Source organism: Aulonocara stuartgranti, assembly GCF_965226115.1.
Source record: "Aulonocara stuartgranti genome assembly, chromosome: 2".
Classification (NCBI taxonomy): domain Eukaryota; kingdom Metazoa; phylum Chordata; class Actinopteri; order Cichliformes; family Cichlidae; genus Aulonocara; species Aulonocara stuartgranti.
In genome coordinates, this window is record NC_138940.1 from 38,044,833 (window position 1) to 38,062,766 (window position 17,934).

Sequence of the window (17,934 nt, forward strand, 5' to 3'; positions counted from 1 at the left end):
CACCCCCTCGTCAACAAGTTGGTTAAGTAAATAATACCCTCACGGGAATATCGATATCTCTCTATGAGCACACTGTCGCGCTGAGCTAAAGGATCCTGTCTGTCCCGCAATATACGCTGGATTCTGAGGACTCTCCTTATCAATCTTGCACCTTCCGCAATAGGTTGGTCGCGTATACGGACAGGACATGGCTGCAACAGGCTTCCCAAATCCACCTTCGCTTTTATAGCCGTGGTCTCTCATCTTGATTACACGAAGTAATTTACAATTACTACTCTGAAATATGAATTACATCTGTAATAATCACATACATGTAATAGAATGATTAATAGTACATTTCCCTTTTTTAGGAAATGACCTGTATGTATCTGTGTGACATCAATAAAAGGATCAAGTGCTGCATTATCTTTAGTTACATTGATAATATTTATTTATGGTGAAACAGTGGAAAAATATCGCTGTTGCTTTCGTATAAATGAAGTGGACATACCTGCGTGGCCGCGATCTAATCCTGTTTACATAAAGTAAACCTGCTCCCGAGCAGGTTTACGCTTACGGCTCTGTTGCTATGACAGCAAGTCCCGGATGAGCTTCGGGGAACCGAACGATCAAAGATCACGCGAAATCGTCAACAATCTAATCCAGCTAACTTACTTAGCGAGGTACGAAGAACAGGCCCCTGCTAAATGATCAGCTTAAAAAACAAAACAAAAAAAACAGCCTGTCAGGTGTAAGGACGGGTTTTCACGGATGTACAGTCTGTGTATTTAATTTGGATTGGTGGACTTGCTGGTGTGTTTCGGATCACTGTCCTGCTATGTTAACAAGTTGAGTTGAAAATATAAAAATTAGGAGCTTCAGAAGCTGTCAGAGTGTCAAACAGACCCACTGTAGCTCACAGACAGCTTTATCTTGTGAAAAGCAGTTACTACAAATAAAGTCATTTATGTCTATAAGTTATTATGGACTGTTATGGATTCTACATACACATCAATTTCTTTACTGATTTATAATCAATATTCTGTCTGGAACAATTTACTGGCTCTGGACCCAAACACAGCAGAAAAACAGTGTTTAATAAAGGCTTGCATTTGACTCAGGTGTGCAAAGCTCCAACGCCACAAGTTAGACTGTCAGATAAACCCGCCAAGCTTACAAAGAATACAATTAAATGGAAAGGACTCAACTAGAATTGGTTTTAGATTGCTACCCTTACCTCTGGCTCTAAATTATGCTTTTTATCATAAGGAATAATTGTGGGTGATGCTGAGTTTACATTTACAGTGTGGGAGGCTTCCAGTGAAAATAAACTATTGAGTTGCATAATGGGAAGTGCTTTCCTTATATTAGGTACTGAAAGTCTGAATATCCTGGCTTTCTCATGTATATCGTCTCACAAGTGGTAACTTGCGATACTAAGTCAGCGAAATGCCCCTTTACTCACAAAGGAAAGCAGCCGATAAATCCCAACGGAAAACTCTTAGTGACGACAATAAAATACATACAAAGAAATGATAAAGATGTTTGTTGTGATCATAATAATAAGGTTAATGGCTTCAATGACCTGCACTTGCATCGGTGAAGTGATATGTGGCGACAGCTCGCTGACAGTAAGGACAGTGACTGAACCAGTGAAGAAGAACTGATGGCATGAGAGATGTCCTCGGCATGACAAATCATCCTACATTGCCTGCTAATCTTCGGAGAAAGCAACGCCCCAAAATTGATTTCTCTTTCTCCCTTTAATGAGACTGTCTTTCATGATTCATGTTTGCCCATATGCAAGAATTTAATTAGCATATTTCCCAGGGCTCACAGTTGTGGAGGGACACATTTCTAATCAAACCCATCACTCTTAACAAGCTATTGACAACCCTGTCATTCCAGCTGATCGGAAGAAGAAGAGATCCGTTAACAAATGACTAACTCAGCTCGGCGTCGCATGAAACCTGTTATCTCCGAGCTAACAGACAACACACGCAGAGGCTCCCACATAGTTTGAGAGCCTTTCGTTTGTATTATCATCCAATTTAATAGGCGATTTAACCCGAGGCTCATTTTAATGACAGCCATTTCTCTCATTATACCGAGCGAGAAGGAACATTAACAAACATGAGCACTTTAGCACTCGGCGCATGGGACAACACCTGAAACATTAGTAAACATGACACAGCAAGCAGAGAAAAATGACCGATGAAAACTGAAATTGTTTATAAGATTGAGGATTGTGCGTCTGTCAGTGGAAGAGTGCAGTAATACAGCTTGACACGAATGAATATTAAATGGAAAAATGTGTCTCAGTGGAAGAAGCACATTTAACTAATGTGTTTTTTTGGGGTAGGCAGGGTTGCTCGATGGTGGCAAAAATCCTTTTATCGTGATCAACATTCAGATGACCATTTACCACAATTACTCAGTTCGGAAAAATACTAAATTTACTAAAGAGTCATTTTAAGAGTGGCACAGTAGTCGTTTTATCTAAATCACCTTGTTTTACTCATCACTGCGAGCTTAAACTGAATTGAAATGTAACTGAAATGAAAATTAGATTCATTGTTCAGCCCTACAGACAGCGCTGGACTCCTCACTTCTTTGTATTTTGCTTCCAAGGAGCCAGACTTTCTTGTATTTTTAAGTGGTCTTGAGCAATAGTTCTTAAGGCTTTCTGAAGGTCTTTCAAAGGTTTCACTCATTTTCATTCCAGTCCTTGTACCCGACTGCTTTCAGAGGAATGCTTTTGTTTGTTTGCGGAACCACTTAACATTGACCTATGAATCACTCAAGCATTACAAAGGCACCTAACTCAAGGGATGAGCCAGTGTTATGTCAACACAGACGACTGAGCAAAGAATCAATTTGAAATTGCATCTTTAGGCACTTTGTTACTAGCAGTCTTTTCCCAAAAACACCAATGTAGATGAATAAAGCAGCAGGTGTGGCCACGTGGCTCCTATCTGGCAGGTAATATCCCCCAATCTGGTGACCATACTCTGACATCGCTGTTAGTTACAGCCTCTCTGAGAGAAAAAAAACACTGCTTTGTGTGATGCCGGTGCAGATGCATGACACAAAGGACAAAATGTTCAGGACTGAGAGCGCGTGACTGGGTAAGGCTGGTGGTCGGCGTGACATAAAATCGCAGCTGCAGAAAAGGGAAGAAACCATTTGAGTTTGGTCAACTGTGCTCAATGTGTTTCTAGTTAAAAAAGTGAATTAATTTCTTTGGTATTTTTGTCATGCGGGTGTTGTGAGAACATACAGTTCAGATGGTTAGCCAGCCTGCCTCACAGAAGAGAAAAACCCTTAAAAACTGCATTATCTGGTGCAGACGAGGGCACGGTGAGATGGGAGTTGCTGCTGGCGCTGCCTTACTGTTAGACAAACAGGTTACAACCTAAAGGCTGAAGGTATTTATTTTGGCAGTAATCTTTTTGCTGGCATGGATGTTCTGCAGAGAGCTTTTAAAAACTCTGTTTACACCTAGGTATGTTACTTGGATAACGATAAGGGCCTTGAAATACTCAGCATTGTTATAATGAGGCAGCAAGGGCAGGTTTTCATTTTATGATAGTAAGGATGTAGAGATAATGATTGAAGAGCCTGTGGAGACTGATTAAATGTACCCGACTGGGCAGGATGCTGTTGAGGGTGCGTGCGGAAAGTTGGCCTTATGGGAGTTATTTAAAAGAAAAACAAGCCTTGCTACGAGCGATCGCTGTTTTTGGTGAAATAACGCTACATTCTGGTTCAGTGTGCTGTCACCCACTCAAAGATGAGACTCTGGCTGACCAAGGGAGAGGTGCTTTAGAGGCACCACAGCCCAGTCTTCTGTGTAGTCCAGCTTAAACACTGAATAAGGTCTGAATTAAAAACTCTAGAAATGGGTACATGAAAATCTAAAGCCTCGTTTGATTTACATTTAGCTCATGTCATTTTCTCATAGGTCATCTTCTTGACCATGTGCAGAAACCATCTACTACAGATTGGTCTCTGTAAGCCTTGTTCTGATCACTTAAACTGTATACTATATGAATTCGCAGTGGAGTCCAAACTTTCCACGGCTTAAGGCGGCGCTTCAGGTGAGAAAACACTCAGACAAATCCCATTTTTCCCCCACTGGGTTGTGCATCGTGAGTTGGTTCCCCAGGGTGAGACTGTTAATGTGGACTTTTACTGTACTGTCCTGAGGCGTCTGCCAGAGAAGTTTCAGCTGAGAAAACTGGAAGTGCCACTGTGTGCTGGTTCACAGCGCGCAGTGAAAACAGAGGAGTTTGTTGGCTGCGCAAACACAATCTTCACTCACAACCCGCATCACTAGATTGCCAAATTTGCCTCCCTTCATCTAGATCCCGAAAATGAAAATAAAGCTGAAACATTCCCATTTTGACACGTTAAAGAGGAAGAATGCATAAGAAGCACTTCCTATGAGAGAGCCAAAAATAGCATTCCCACTTGAAAGTAGTTCAGAAGTGAACAAGATGGTGACCTTCAAAGTGGCACTGGCCAAATTTACAGCAGGTCAGGCTTGTGACTCGTGTGCACCTTCCTCTCTGAAGTTTTTGTGCACAGCTGTACAGATTTCAGTTTCTTGTGCAGGTCTGAGTTTGGCCCCAAAACAAAATGAAAATTTGTAAAGAAAGACTAAGTGAATACCAGGTTGTGATCTAGGTCAAGCTTTGCTGTGGACTGAATTTTTTTCAAACGTTTGATGTAGCCAGCACAGTCGAAGCACAAGCAGAAATGGTGCAACCGAATAAACAAAACAGAGGCTGAAACTCACCAGTTAGTTTTGCAATTAACGTCGACGGTCATATTTCTGCTCTACAGTCAGCTACAGCAACAAGCTGCCATTTGGATGAAATGATTTGGAGATGGAGAACAATTACATTCAGTCTGTTACCATTTACAAGGGGAATAATGCCACCAAACATCACTTAAGAGAAGGTAAAAGAGAGAAGTTCTTTTATTTTTTGATTATTATTTTATTATACTTTGATTTTCAGTCAACAAATCAAGTGATCAGAGCTGAAAGCAGCTGAAAATGGAACTACCTGGAAGATATGGTGCAGCTATAGTTTACTAGCTCAATTTGTTTCTATGGATGCCTGCAGACACTGAAAAATGTTTGAATACACAAATGACACACAGGCCTTTAAATGGGTATTAGTTAAAATGTTCTTTTGCTTTTTAGTAGGGCACATTACTATTACATAAACAGAGGGAATTCATAAATGTCATTTTACTGAACTACTTACAACATGAACGCTGCAACATTAATATTTTTTGGAGTAAAATTACAAATGAAAAACTTGATTATACCGTGGTTTAAAAAACGAATAAACACTCCAGGGAGGAAAATGAGAACGAAACCTCCAGTAAAAGTCAGAAATCTCATTGCAGTCTGTCCTTTTTTCCAGTTTTGATATTTTGAAGACCCCATTCATGCTAATGGTAAATGGCCTGTATTTGTATAGCGCTTTACTTGGTCCCTAAGGACCCCAAAGCGCTTTACATATCCAGTCATCCACCCATTCACACACAGGTGATGGCAGCTACATTGTAGCCACAGCCACCCTGGGGCGCACTGACAGATGCGAGGCTGCCGGACACTGGCGCCACCGGGCCCTCTGACCACCACCAGTAGGCAACGGGTGAAGTGTCTTGCCCAAGGACACAACGACCGAGACTGTCCAAGCCGGGGCTCGAACCGGCAACCTTCCGATTACAAGACAAACCGCCAACTCTTGAGCCACGATTCATGCTGAAGTGCATCAATTTCTTTTTTCAGACTTTATACATGTAACTGTGAGCACAAAGGTTCTCATGTATAGTTTGATATTTATATGGTTCAGCCACCATTGAATGGTTTGTTTGCAGTCAAGCACACTGGTTTTTCCACCCAATGTGGCCATTTTGGGATCCTGATGAGTTTAGAAGAGCTTTAAACTAGTTCAAAGTGATTTTCTCAACCCCAGACTACTTACTGCAGCATTCACATTGCTCGCTGTTTATTTATTTATGATTTACATCTTTAATTTCTTTTGTGCACTGAAACTTCTTGAAGGCCTCGGACTAATTTCTTTCCCATTAAAGTGCAGAATAATAACTGTTCGAACAAACAAACTCACTCTCCTATGAAACGCAGAATGGCAACGCTCACATGTTCCCAGTGAAAGCGTGCATGTCTGTCACCTACCTGCATTACGTGTGCGTTTTGCAGGTTCTGGAGACCTTCCTTCAGGTTCTGCACTTGATTCTTCAGCTGTTGTTTTTCCTCCAAACTCTTCTCCAGCTCGGCCTCCCGCTGTTTTAATTCTTCCCTCATTTTTAACAGTTGCTGTAAAAACAAAAAAACGAGCACATTAAGCCACTAATGCCTTTGTGAGCTAACTAACCGTGACAATGCTAACCTCATAATCAACCTGCTCTGAAAGCAGAGGAACAATACGCCATTTGTTCATTAATATTTAGCATCTAATCCCCATACTGGTAATTGGAACTTCAGCTCAATACAAAAAAGCAATTAGATATGGATGTGAATTATATGATTAATAAACATTTTTACAGAAAGAAAAATTCTGCTCTCGTGCATGTGTCCAAGAGGAATCATTTTGCAGATCTTTCAGTCAAAAATGAATATGCATGAATATAGAAGAAAAACTCTTAATAGGGATGTTAATCGGAACGCTCATTTGGGTTTCATGCTTAGCTTTGAGTACCAGAAGAACCAGTTTTGAGAAAGCTTTGAAGGCTAACACCTAGATTTGTGTCCAATTTGTCTGACGTTTCTTCCTGAACACAGATAAAAAGATCCACCTTCTGTGTTCATTTCAACACAAAGGCGGTACGCTTGTTGGAGGGGGGTCTTTGCAGCTAGAAATGTTCGCCTGCACTCCTAATCACTCAGTGCTTTTTGTCTGTTACACTATAATTCACAAGAATACGAGACAAGGTTGTCAGTATGTGCTGATATTTTTGTTTACTTTCTAGTCTGAGGGACTCTGCAATACAACGTGTGGACGCTGACAAAGGAGAGGTATCCCATTGCAGCGCCTTCCAGTTCATTTAATCCATTCACCTAATCTTTTCATAAACACACCACGGGATATGCAAGTTGGAAAGGTAATTACTCTCCGTGAGCAGAAATGAGCAGTGGGGGTTTAATGGATTTTTCTTCTTCTAAACATGAATTGATCATAATTTCCATTACCTGAGACACCCAGAGTGAGTCAAACTTTAGCATTGTAAAGGCAGATTTAAGGATTTCTGACAGCCTATGGCTGCTCATTTCAAATTTAGAAAGATTATTAAGCTGTCAGGTAAAGATCTAGTAGTTAAGATAATATTTCAGTGATCGTTTTGATCTTAATCAGCAGATCCGGTTCACAATGCTGAAACAGAATTAGAGTTAATTGAACTTACGCATGTCCTTGTTTCCCCATTTTGCTGCAGAACGACTCAACAGACCTTATAAAACTGTTTGCTGATCTGCTGTTTTCAAGGTCAAGAATAAAAGGCTCCAAAGGTAACCCATACAAATAATAAAAACTTTAAATGACTTAGCCAATATAGTCTTAAAGATTATCTTCTTTACTTTTGGACAGCTTTCAGTGTGGCTGCTTTTCCCCCTAAAACATAAAAAAATACTAAAGCCAATTCCTTGTAGAGGATCAACAGCGGTGATGAGAGGTGTGTCCTCAGCTGTGACCCAGCATGTAGGCGTGTAGGGTCAGGAGGGTGATCCAGGGGATCTGGGTCACTTTGCACCTTCACTTTGTCCCCAGACTGTTCTGACTGCAATTTTCCACAATCTGGAAACCAGGTGGAAACTCTGCAGGCACTGTGGAGGCACAAGTACAAGGGGACCAGAAAAAACACTTCTGTGTAGGGATGTAAAACATGAGCTGAACGAAAATGGGTCCAGAGGTGCATGAAAAGATAATGCTGCATGTGAGGATGCATGAAGTCAAATTATTTTTGGAGTTTTAGGAGCCTATTAACTAAACTTTGTAGACTTGAACCTGTAAAATGTCTGCACATGCTTTGTGACATTACTGACCACCTCAGCCTCCTATCTTTCAGAAAACTTGACCTCACTCCTTGACCTTGGGGTTGAGGTCTTTTGCCTGTCCCGTTTGGGTCTTTTGCCATCAGAATTATTGTCTAAAGGCAAAGAAAGATGCCCAAATGTTTTAAAACACTTAGATGGGTTCTTTTCAAAGTAGGAAATGTAAAAAGTTATTCAGCAACTTTTAGATTGAAACCTAGTTCATGTCATTAAAATCCTAATAATGTTTTTTCAATATCTTTTTTTGATTAAATGGTCTGAAATGGTTTTAATAGGCTTGGGTTCGTTCCAAGAACATGCTGTTTGAATCGCAGCACATAGCTCTCCAGTTCCAAATAAAACCCGTTCTGACAGTGAACAAGTGTTCCAGTAAAAATATTTTTCAGCTGCTCTTCACAGATGCTCCAGACAACTGTGCTTCTCTACGTGCTCCCAAATAGCACTTAGCTACCATTTAAAGTGCTGGGTCATGGATAAATGACAGCGAAGGTTTCAGCTTGCATAGAAAATTCAACGAGTTAACCTGAGCGACCTTGTTGGTACAAAGTACCCAGTGCCGACAGGAACCAATAGGAGATTAAACCCACTGATGGACAGAAGGCTGGAAGATGGTGTCTCTGTATGCTTCTGTGTAGACAATAAGCATCACCTTCTGCATGCCTTGTAGAGCCTGCTGCAGGAAGCTGAGCTGCTGTGAGTGAGTGTTGTCCTCCTCGCTCCTAATTGGCTGATTTTTGCCTTGTTCTTGTTTTAGCAGCTCCACCTCGTTCCTGTAGGCGTCCAGCTGGCAGCGTAGGGAGTCGTTCTCCTCCTTTAATGCCTCTGCTTGGGAAACTCCTACATAATAAACACAGAGAAAATTAAATATTCTGGTTATCATGGATCGCCACCGGTCATTCCATGTATTCATTTAACACCCCTAACAATACAAATTCCAGTTGAGATAAGGCTCAGTTTTACTGTGTCACTCCTGATACGGTGCTCTTGAGTTTTCCCCGAGCTGTTTGTCCTCTGAAGACGTATATATTAAAACACAAAGAAGATAGTAAAGGTTGCACCTCTGACAGTGACATGTGCAGTCATGATTGCATCACTCCTCATTCACAGAGGCAACAGCAGCAGGTGACTATTAGAGCGTTGATAACAAAAGAGTTAGGACAGAGCATGACAGAAAAAGATGGTATTTATCTACAAAGCAGCTGACATCAAAGCTCCAGAAAGCTTGGTTTACATCCCATTATTTTACCCACTGTTATTTTATTCGCAGTTGGAGGATTTCTTTCACTTGGATAGGCATGAAATTTACATACCATATTCCTGATAATATAATGAAGCATTTTCTGTTTGCAACCACTTTGATTTGCACCTCTGACTGGCTTCAGCTACCCAACAATAATGGCTGAGGCACAAAGGCAGCCATCAAGGTCAGAAATAATGGTCAAAAACTGATATCTCAGAAATAAAGTTGAAGAAAAAGCTAAAGAATGTGTAGTGATGGGATCGTGTTACCTGCGACGTGTTATGTTTCTGATATATAATTGGTAAAAATCGAATTTAGTAATAAATATATCATCGAAATAGTACTTTGTGTTCACAAGTCAGGCTACGGTGATTTTTGAGATGTGGCTTCTTTTTGATCTAAACTGAACACCTGGAAAATTTCAGATCTGCTAAAATCCAGAGGCAGACACGCCCTTTGGTGCAGGTTTTGCCAGAGAAACATTTTGCCACGTCTGCACACAGACACATACAGATTCACAAGATGAAAATCATGCCAGCTAGAGTATCACGGCTGGCAACAACTCACTGCTATATCCTGGACTTCAGCTCAGGCACATTTACTTTTCACTGCCATCAGGCGACACCCAGCCTCACAGATCTATCTTTAACAACGTATGTAATTCTTTATCTTAATAATTCAGCCAAGGACTAAAATACATTTTCAAACAAACCATTGGGTTTAACAGTGAACTGAATAATGTAGTGTGCATGAAGTGTGGTCTCCCAGTGAGTTTGTCTGTTTTTTCATTCAGATAAAATAGATGCCAGGAGAAGATGGACTCAAGCTAGGGAGAGACCTAGGTGAGAAAAGTGACACAGAAGCTTATTGTAGTTTCCTTTCATGAAAGTCTATTTCAGTTAGCCAGTTGCTACAATAAGCTAGCCAATAGGTTCCACTGCTAGCAGGGTTAGCTTACATTTGCACACTGTTCAATACAAAGTACTGAAAGCAGTGAAACATCACTTATAATGTCTATAAAGAATTTTCCTTTTGATGTAATTATAAGAAAGGCTGGACCATGATTATTAATTCCCATCTTTAAAGTTTGATGCTTCAACTTTTTTTACTTCAATATGGACCTTTTGTATGCAGAAATATTTTTCTGCCAGTCACAGTTATAAGTTACACTTATGAACCTCATACAAATCCCAATTTAATCCCCGCTTATAGCAAAACAAATACATACGATGTTTGATCAACTGAGAAAGTGCTGTGTCTCCAGGTTAACAGTGAGGATATCATTCAAAGACATTTTGAAATTGGAACCAGAGGCTCCTTCCCTTTCATAACTTGAATGACAGCGGCTTGGCAAGATATTAAAAAGAAAAAACAACTCGCATCACATTTTGAGTAAATCCAGACTGATGAACAAGTTCACTATATGAAATTTTATAGCTGACCCAGGGAGGAAAGCTTGGAGAAAACTTTACATTGCTACCCATAATGCTTTTCCTTATTTTCTGTGTAGTGCATGCTTACACTAAGCACTGCAGAACTTTCAAACACTGAGATCAATATATATGAAAGTTATCCCTGTGAGCCAAAAGCTCGAGCTGCTCTAAATGTTTACTTTGAGGCATATTTTCTACTCTGGGCTCTGTAAAATGTCAATGACACTGGATAAACTGATATGGCCACACCAGGCCAACAGCACTAGCTGTGAAAGACGGCCCCAACAACTCCTGTTCAAACGCTTTTAGTAGGGGTAGCAAATCAAAGAAACGCTGGGAAAGGAAAGAGGAAGGGAACGAAAGCAGCTTGTTTTAGACCAGTGACTGGCTGGACCAAGCTGAGGGGTTTGCACTAATCCACAGTATAAGATAAATACAGATTTTACAAAACTGTTACTGATACAAAGCTACAATTTTAGAGTCCACGAATGAAAACAAGACTTTGGAAATGAGCATAAGGCAGAGGTGGTTAGTGTCCTCACAGGAGAAAAGGTTGCTGTAAGCTGCGGGCTCGCTTTGTGGTGTTTGAATGCTCTCATTGTTTCTGTGTAAGTTTTCTCCAGGCACTCTGCTTTCCTCCAGTAGTCCAAAGATGTGTGTGTAAAGCTAATTGGTGATTCTAAACTGCTGATCTGTCCAGGATATACCCTTATGTCAGCTGAAAAAGGGGCCTCCCCCCATCCCCCTTAAACCAAAGCAGAAAGGGTAGTTAAGCAAACAAGCATTGTAGGTCCCCTTTAGAAAGCAGACTGGGTAACCAAATGTAAATGATATTTAGCTACTTTTCAAGCATTCTAACACAAAAGGGCCCAAAGTCCAACAGTACAATGCTGTCAAGTTGGTGGAGCACTGTCACTTCTATATACCATGTCCAGGGATCAAACACCTGTAGTATATATTAATGTACTCAAAGCTGTAATAATACCAGAGTGTTCTAGCCAGTAGCTCTCATCTGGACATTTGACCTGACCTACTGAGTAAAGGAGTAGATTGTGAGGAGGTATTATTCCATGAGATCTGCTTAGCTCCAAAGATGTCCACTACTATATCGGTTCTGCTCTCCTACTGCAAGCCTTGAGCAGAAGCTCTTTGGGAAACTGCAACACACTGACTGGACTGGGGAGATAAGCCCCATCCTGTGTGAGTGAGTGTGTGCATGAAAGCATGTCTTGTTAGGTTTTGTGTGGGTGTTCACGAGTGCTGCCTGCAGTCTATCATGGAGGACCATTGGCAGTGTTAATGAACTCTTGCTGGGCGTGTGTGTGTGTGTGTGTCCACGCTGGGTTTGTGTGTGCTCTTTCCTACCAGCAAAATGAAGGTTTGAGGTGAGAAGTGTATTGATCTGAGAGCCTCATCAGCTTGGTGTGAGGAGATGTCAACTGCTTGGCCAGATTCTGTTACGTAACAGGCAAAGCTATCGACCTGCAGATATCCGCGAGTGTGCACGTAAGCATACACCTTCGGGTGTACAGTCATGCACAGAAGCGGCTCTTTTGCCTTCTATTCTGTACATGAGTCAGATGCGGAGCATCGATTCCCTTTTTAAGAGGCTGCAGTCATAACACAGGTGTTTTTAGCCGGGATGGTTGACGTGTAAACATGCCCGTTTGCTTAAAGGTTAGTGAGTGTGAGTGTGAGTGTGTGTGTGTGTGTGTGAGAGTGTGTGTGTGTGTGTGTGTGTGTGTGTGTGTGTGTGTGTGTGTGTGTGTGTGTGTGTGTGTGTGTGTGTGGGGGGGGGTGCAACACTCAGCCTGTTAACACAAATACGAAAAAGTGTCACATTAACACCTGCCACCTCAGCCAATCCTGCAGCATTGAGCGAAATGACAGGTCTTTGACAGCAATGCTGATTAATGATAGCTAAACAGCAAGGCTGCAAAAGAGAAGGGGCTGAAGTGACGAGTGCATTTACATACATTTGCATGCTAATTAGAGATGCTGTCATATTAGCAAAAGGCAGAGATCAGGCTGATTAACAGCCAAGAAGAAACCACACATCTGAGACATGAAAAGAGGCACAGAACATGGGATGAAGAGGCCTCACATGTGGTTCCCTGCATGTTGCACCAATGACTACTATAGAATTATTGGGTTATTGTTATGGGGTTTGAGGGATTAGCAGCATCATTAACTTTTGTTGCTTCAGCAAACACAAAGAGTCTCCTTTGAGGGAGCAACAGAAGATTATGGCACTTCAGTGATACCCCAATCTGAAATTAGATGGCAGCTGGCAGATGTGGACAGATTGGCACATGTACATGCTCCTATGTGTACATTCACTGGGGTGGACTGAGGTGAATGACATTCAGCACTTATGTTCAACATTAACTCAGGCTAGCCTGCATATTGTCAGCAACTTGATGTAGTCTGAATGTGTTTTTTTATTCATGCAGGCATGTCAGGTGCTTGGGGGATGATTACTGTCGTTTCAGTCAAACAGAGCTGTCTCCCTCAGTTATTTAACAGTCTCTGTGCTGATCCTTTGGAAATCGTGATCAGTGTACTTCCTGTCAAGATGACAGAAGTGCTGAACTGTGGATGCATATGCATACCTGAGTCCTCAGAGTCCTTGCTGTCAGGGGCATCCTCCATATCATCATCAGACATCTCCATCTCCTCCTCTCGTCTGATGCCCATCAGCTGCTCGTTGTGCATGTTTCTAATCTCCTGCAAAACACAGTGAAAAGAGCGACGGGTCAAAACTGCAAAGACTCCAGAGTGATGCACATTTTAGCAGGTGCTGATCAGTAAACTCCTTCAAAGTTGACGCTAAAGGAAAACTGAGCTGCAAAGGAAAACTTTTAACATATTGGTACAGAACAAAGGAGTGCAGCTGCAGAGAGATAAAAAGGATGATATCAGAGCTAGGGCTCAGTTCCTTCTATGGCTCGGAAATGGGGTATATGGTAGCACATATACAATGAGACCTCACCGTTTTGTACTTGGAGAAAAACAGTACACATTAAAGCAGCCATACAAATGCAACTCTACCATCTGTCAATGAAATCAAAGCTCCTCAATTTCACTACACACTGATTCACAACAACAAACCATGATAAGTGTCTCGGTGCACATTGCGCCTGCTGCTGGTTTTTATGCCCATGTTTTATTCTAATTGAGGGCACATCTGGAAACACCAGCAGTAACTGTAAAATACCAATCTTCTCCATTTCATTTCACCCTCACAGACAGAATCGCTAATGACTACATCCATCTGGAGACCAGTAACCAGAAGCAGGTTTCAAAATGGTTTAAAGATTAAGGTCATACCACTGAAATGGAGTGGCTGTAATTGAGACAAAACCTTCCAGGTTTGTGCTGAGAGAAAGTCAAAACCAACAAACGAATAAACATATGGTCGACTGTTAATACTAAGACTATCCTACCACATCTTCATTGGTTGGTCTGTGTCTGGACCTTTATGTAACATGCTTGCATTTTAGTGTAAAATATACATCTCGAAAGAATTATAATGCACAGCTAATTTAGATGTACGACGCATTAGATACACGATTACATGCTCTGACAGGCCTAATATTTTAGCTTGTGCTGCAAAAGGGGTGAGGACTTGATTCACACATGTATGCAACACATATTAATGAATATAATAAAAGCAGTTGTTAATATAACAGCTGCACAATCATCTATAGAGCTCAACCTTTGTTGCAGCTTAACGGTTGAACTTTGAGGCAGCCGATTTAAAGCCAAAGGCATCGATCAATATCATCTCACCATGATACTCCTCTCTCCTGCGACTTCACTCATTTACAGCATTTAGCGATCAAAAGTGATTTAAACTTTGACCTCCATTTATTTGTGTTGTCCTCGGGATTCCCATACACTTGTTTGCCATACACCTAGGGGTCATTTTTGACCCGAGGACAACACAAGGGTTAAATCATTAAATATATGATTTATGCTTTAGAACAAAAGCAAAACATACAAGCCATCACTTAACAAGCCTGCATGAGCCTCTAGTGTCTTTCAAAGGAGTTTTTTCAAAGCATGATATTCTCTTCATGTATTACACACAACTACACGGACACATTATCAACAGGGTGTCTCTTAGGCAATCAATGAAATAAAGACAGTGAAACATGAAAACAAGTATTTACTGAAATAAATACAGAAAGACACATATGGGGAGTGCTGTGTTTACAAACACCATCAGTAGATAAAATCAATGAAATAACAATTTCTAAGGGAGGGAGCAAAAAAGCCGCCCAAGCAGCCCAAGAGTAAATACATTTAAAACCATCTGTCAGCTGATGTTATCAGCCTGAGCCCGTGGCACAGGTCAAACAGGTACTCGAAACACACAAGCACATGTGGAGAAACAACCCTCTGTGCACAAGCACACATCCACTGCATGTACACAAACACACCACATAAAAACAGAGAGACAGCTGTTGTCTGATTCTGCCTGTGAGCTGCAGCTCCTCAACAGCGCCGCCCGTTCCTCTATTATTCGCCTTTAGGCCACAGAGTGATACTGGCTGCCTCTGATGTTAAACTGTCCCTAGAGCTGGGCGATATGAGATTTTTTCATATCACGATATGTTTTTTTCATTTCAGGCGATAACGATATCTATCACGATATAAGCCAAATAACTATATTTGTAAGATTTAAATGTGCCGTTGCTCACAAGTAAAATGTGAAATAATCAGCAGCTTGTTTTTATTTAAATATTTATTTCCCATAATAAGTTCAACAGGGTAGATGTACTTAAGGAACATGAGACTTTTTCAGATAGATAAAGGCAAATATTGCAAACTACACAAAAGGCAGCCGCTAAAGCGTTTAAGTTTCAAAATAGAACAAACGAAACAGACTAAATTGTCAATTCCACTTAGAAACAAAATATTAATTCTAAAAATAAATCTTAGTTTGTTTTACAGAAGAACAGACAAAACTGACTAACTTTTGTCAATATCAAATAAACTGAGAACTAAAAGGAAAATTCTCAATCTCTCCTTGTTGTATAGCTTAGCTTTTCAAACAGTTACTTTAGTCTGACAAAAGCCGAATGACGAATTAGCGCTTCCAGTCAGAGACTGAGGCTACGTCCACACGTACACGGGTATTTTTGAAAACGGAGATTTTCCGTTTTCGTTTTAAAAAATAATCCCGTCCACACATAAAGGCAGAAATGAAGGAAAACGCTGCTATGAACATGCCAAAGCAGCAGGTGGCGCTAGATTCCTAACCGTGCAGAAATGTTGGCCAATCAGAAGTCTAGAAGCCTCGGTGGGAAAAAGTAAACAAAGCTGGGGCATAGAAGCAGAACCGAGTCGTATGTGTGGAGGGACAGTAACTGTGTGTATATGTAAGCATTTAAACACTGCAGAGAGTAGAATTAACAGTAACAGTATTGTAGAAATTCATTTCACCGAAACAATAACGTGGCGCACAGTGTGACGCATGCACCAGTTTATTGTATTTCCAGACTTGCTTTCGGCACAATTTACAGTGCACGCTACTCTGTTTTTTGTCAGACTTGAAATAGCCGAAATACCTTCACACTACGGAACTTCTATGGCTCTTCCGTTTGACAATCTCTCCGGCGTTGGAACCATCATCTGTTTTCTCTTCGGTCACGCTCGATTGATTTTTCTAGTCGGCGCACTCATTTCCTCCATTACGAGCTGGCTGCTTCCCAAACAAACACACGTGCGGCTTGGCACTTGTGCTGTATGTAACAAGTCACGCGACGTGACGCTGCGGCTGTGATTGGTTCGGCTCTGCGCTACTTAATTTGGATTGGCTGACCTTTTTTTTTTTTTTTTTGAGGACAAGAGCTGCGAGGTCTATCGCGATAGCTTAATTTCTCTATCGAGTAAAAGTTATATCGCGATACATATCGTTATCGTTCTATCGCCCAGCTCTAACTGTCCCCAAACAAACACACTTACTTACCTATTCTCTATACACTGGACAGCGGCTGCAAGCACTACAGCCTCTAAGACAGATAGGCATGAACAAAATAAAACCATTATTTGATAGTAATGTAAAGAAATGATCAGCTTTAATGGTTAAAGTCGAAGCATCCACCTCTACAGCCACATGCAGTTTTTGACTTTTTAAACCCATTGTTTTGGTTCTCTGACCTTCATGTGTAGTTGCCTTTCACACTTCTTGTTACACGTCCATATATAACTAAAGGTAACAGCTTCCGGCTCACGCAGCTGAGTGCACTGTACCAACCCAGCAATATAGGCGTGGATGTGTTTCTTGTAAGCAATCATGAAATGCAGGTGCACTTTTTGGAATTGTAAGCATTCAGTGAAGCATAAAGGAGCATTGCCTCCTTAGAGGTTGATTTTTTTCTATACCTAACGTGAGTAATTGTTCCCTATTTATTTAATACATTTTACAAGAGTTTTTTTTTCTGCCTGCTGCAGGTTAAGCTCAAGTGCCAGACTGATCCAAAGCAATGAGCTGACAGATACTAAAACACCTCACAGTGTTTGAATGTACAGGGAGTAAGGGCACCGAGTGATTTATTAGGATCATCTATACTTGAAGACGCCTACCAGTTGCATATGACCTCGCTAGTTACGATTACTTTCCCCCAGGCCCTGAGCCCTAACAGCCAGAGATAAAGACTCAACTCGGGTTTATGCAACCCAACAGCTAGAGTTGAAATTACTTCACTTATCGCTCACTTTGAGACAAGCACACAATGTCACGAAGTGTCTAAAACGCTTCTCAGCGATTGTAAGTGTAAAACAGCCTGAAGAGAAAACACTTCGAAGGATGTTTCAAACAGGGATGTTTCCTTGTATCAGGACATATTTAGCAGCAGTGTCCACCCACCGTGGTCTCTTTTGTTTACATTTAGGGTCATACTGTACACTCAAATGTATGCAAGGCAGGAAAAGAACAGAAAAAACCCCAAGGCCTGATGTAAACACTGTTCACAGCATAAGAGATTTGAAAACTTTCAATATCTAAGAGTATGTTTTTATATATGTACAAAAGTATGATTCGCCAGTGAGTGTATTGCTTAAGGACTGAGTGAGGAATGGCAACAAAACAAAAGGGTCTTTCCTGATGGCAGCATGTGCAATTAAATATGCATCATTCTGCTTTCTCTTACTCAGAGGCCTTAACATGAGCCATTATAAACACA

General features: G+C 41.1%; 1 protein-coding gene across 6 annotated transcripts in view; it reads right to left on the reverse strand.

Moving 5' to 3' along the window:
* The window catches only part of enox2 (ecto-NOX disulfide-thiol exchanger 2), a 192,725-nt gene that overhangs the window by 9,023 nt on the left and 165,768 nt on the right, over positions 1-17,934 (reverse strand). For all 6 annotated transcript variants that reach the window (XM_082504496.1, XM_082504497.1, XM_082504498.1 and 3 more), the window contains 3 exons: positions 13,354-13,468; positions 8,718-8,905; positions 6,197-6,337 (listed from right to left, as the gene is read on the reverse strand). In XM_082504496.1, the coding sequence (XP_082360622.1) occupies positions 6,197-6,337; positions 8,718-8,905; positions 13,354-13,468 (444 nt within the window). The remainder of the gene's footprint in view (positions 1-6,196; positions 6,338-8,717; positions 8,906-13,353; positions 13,469-17,934) is intronic.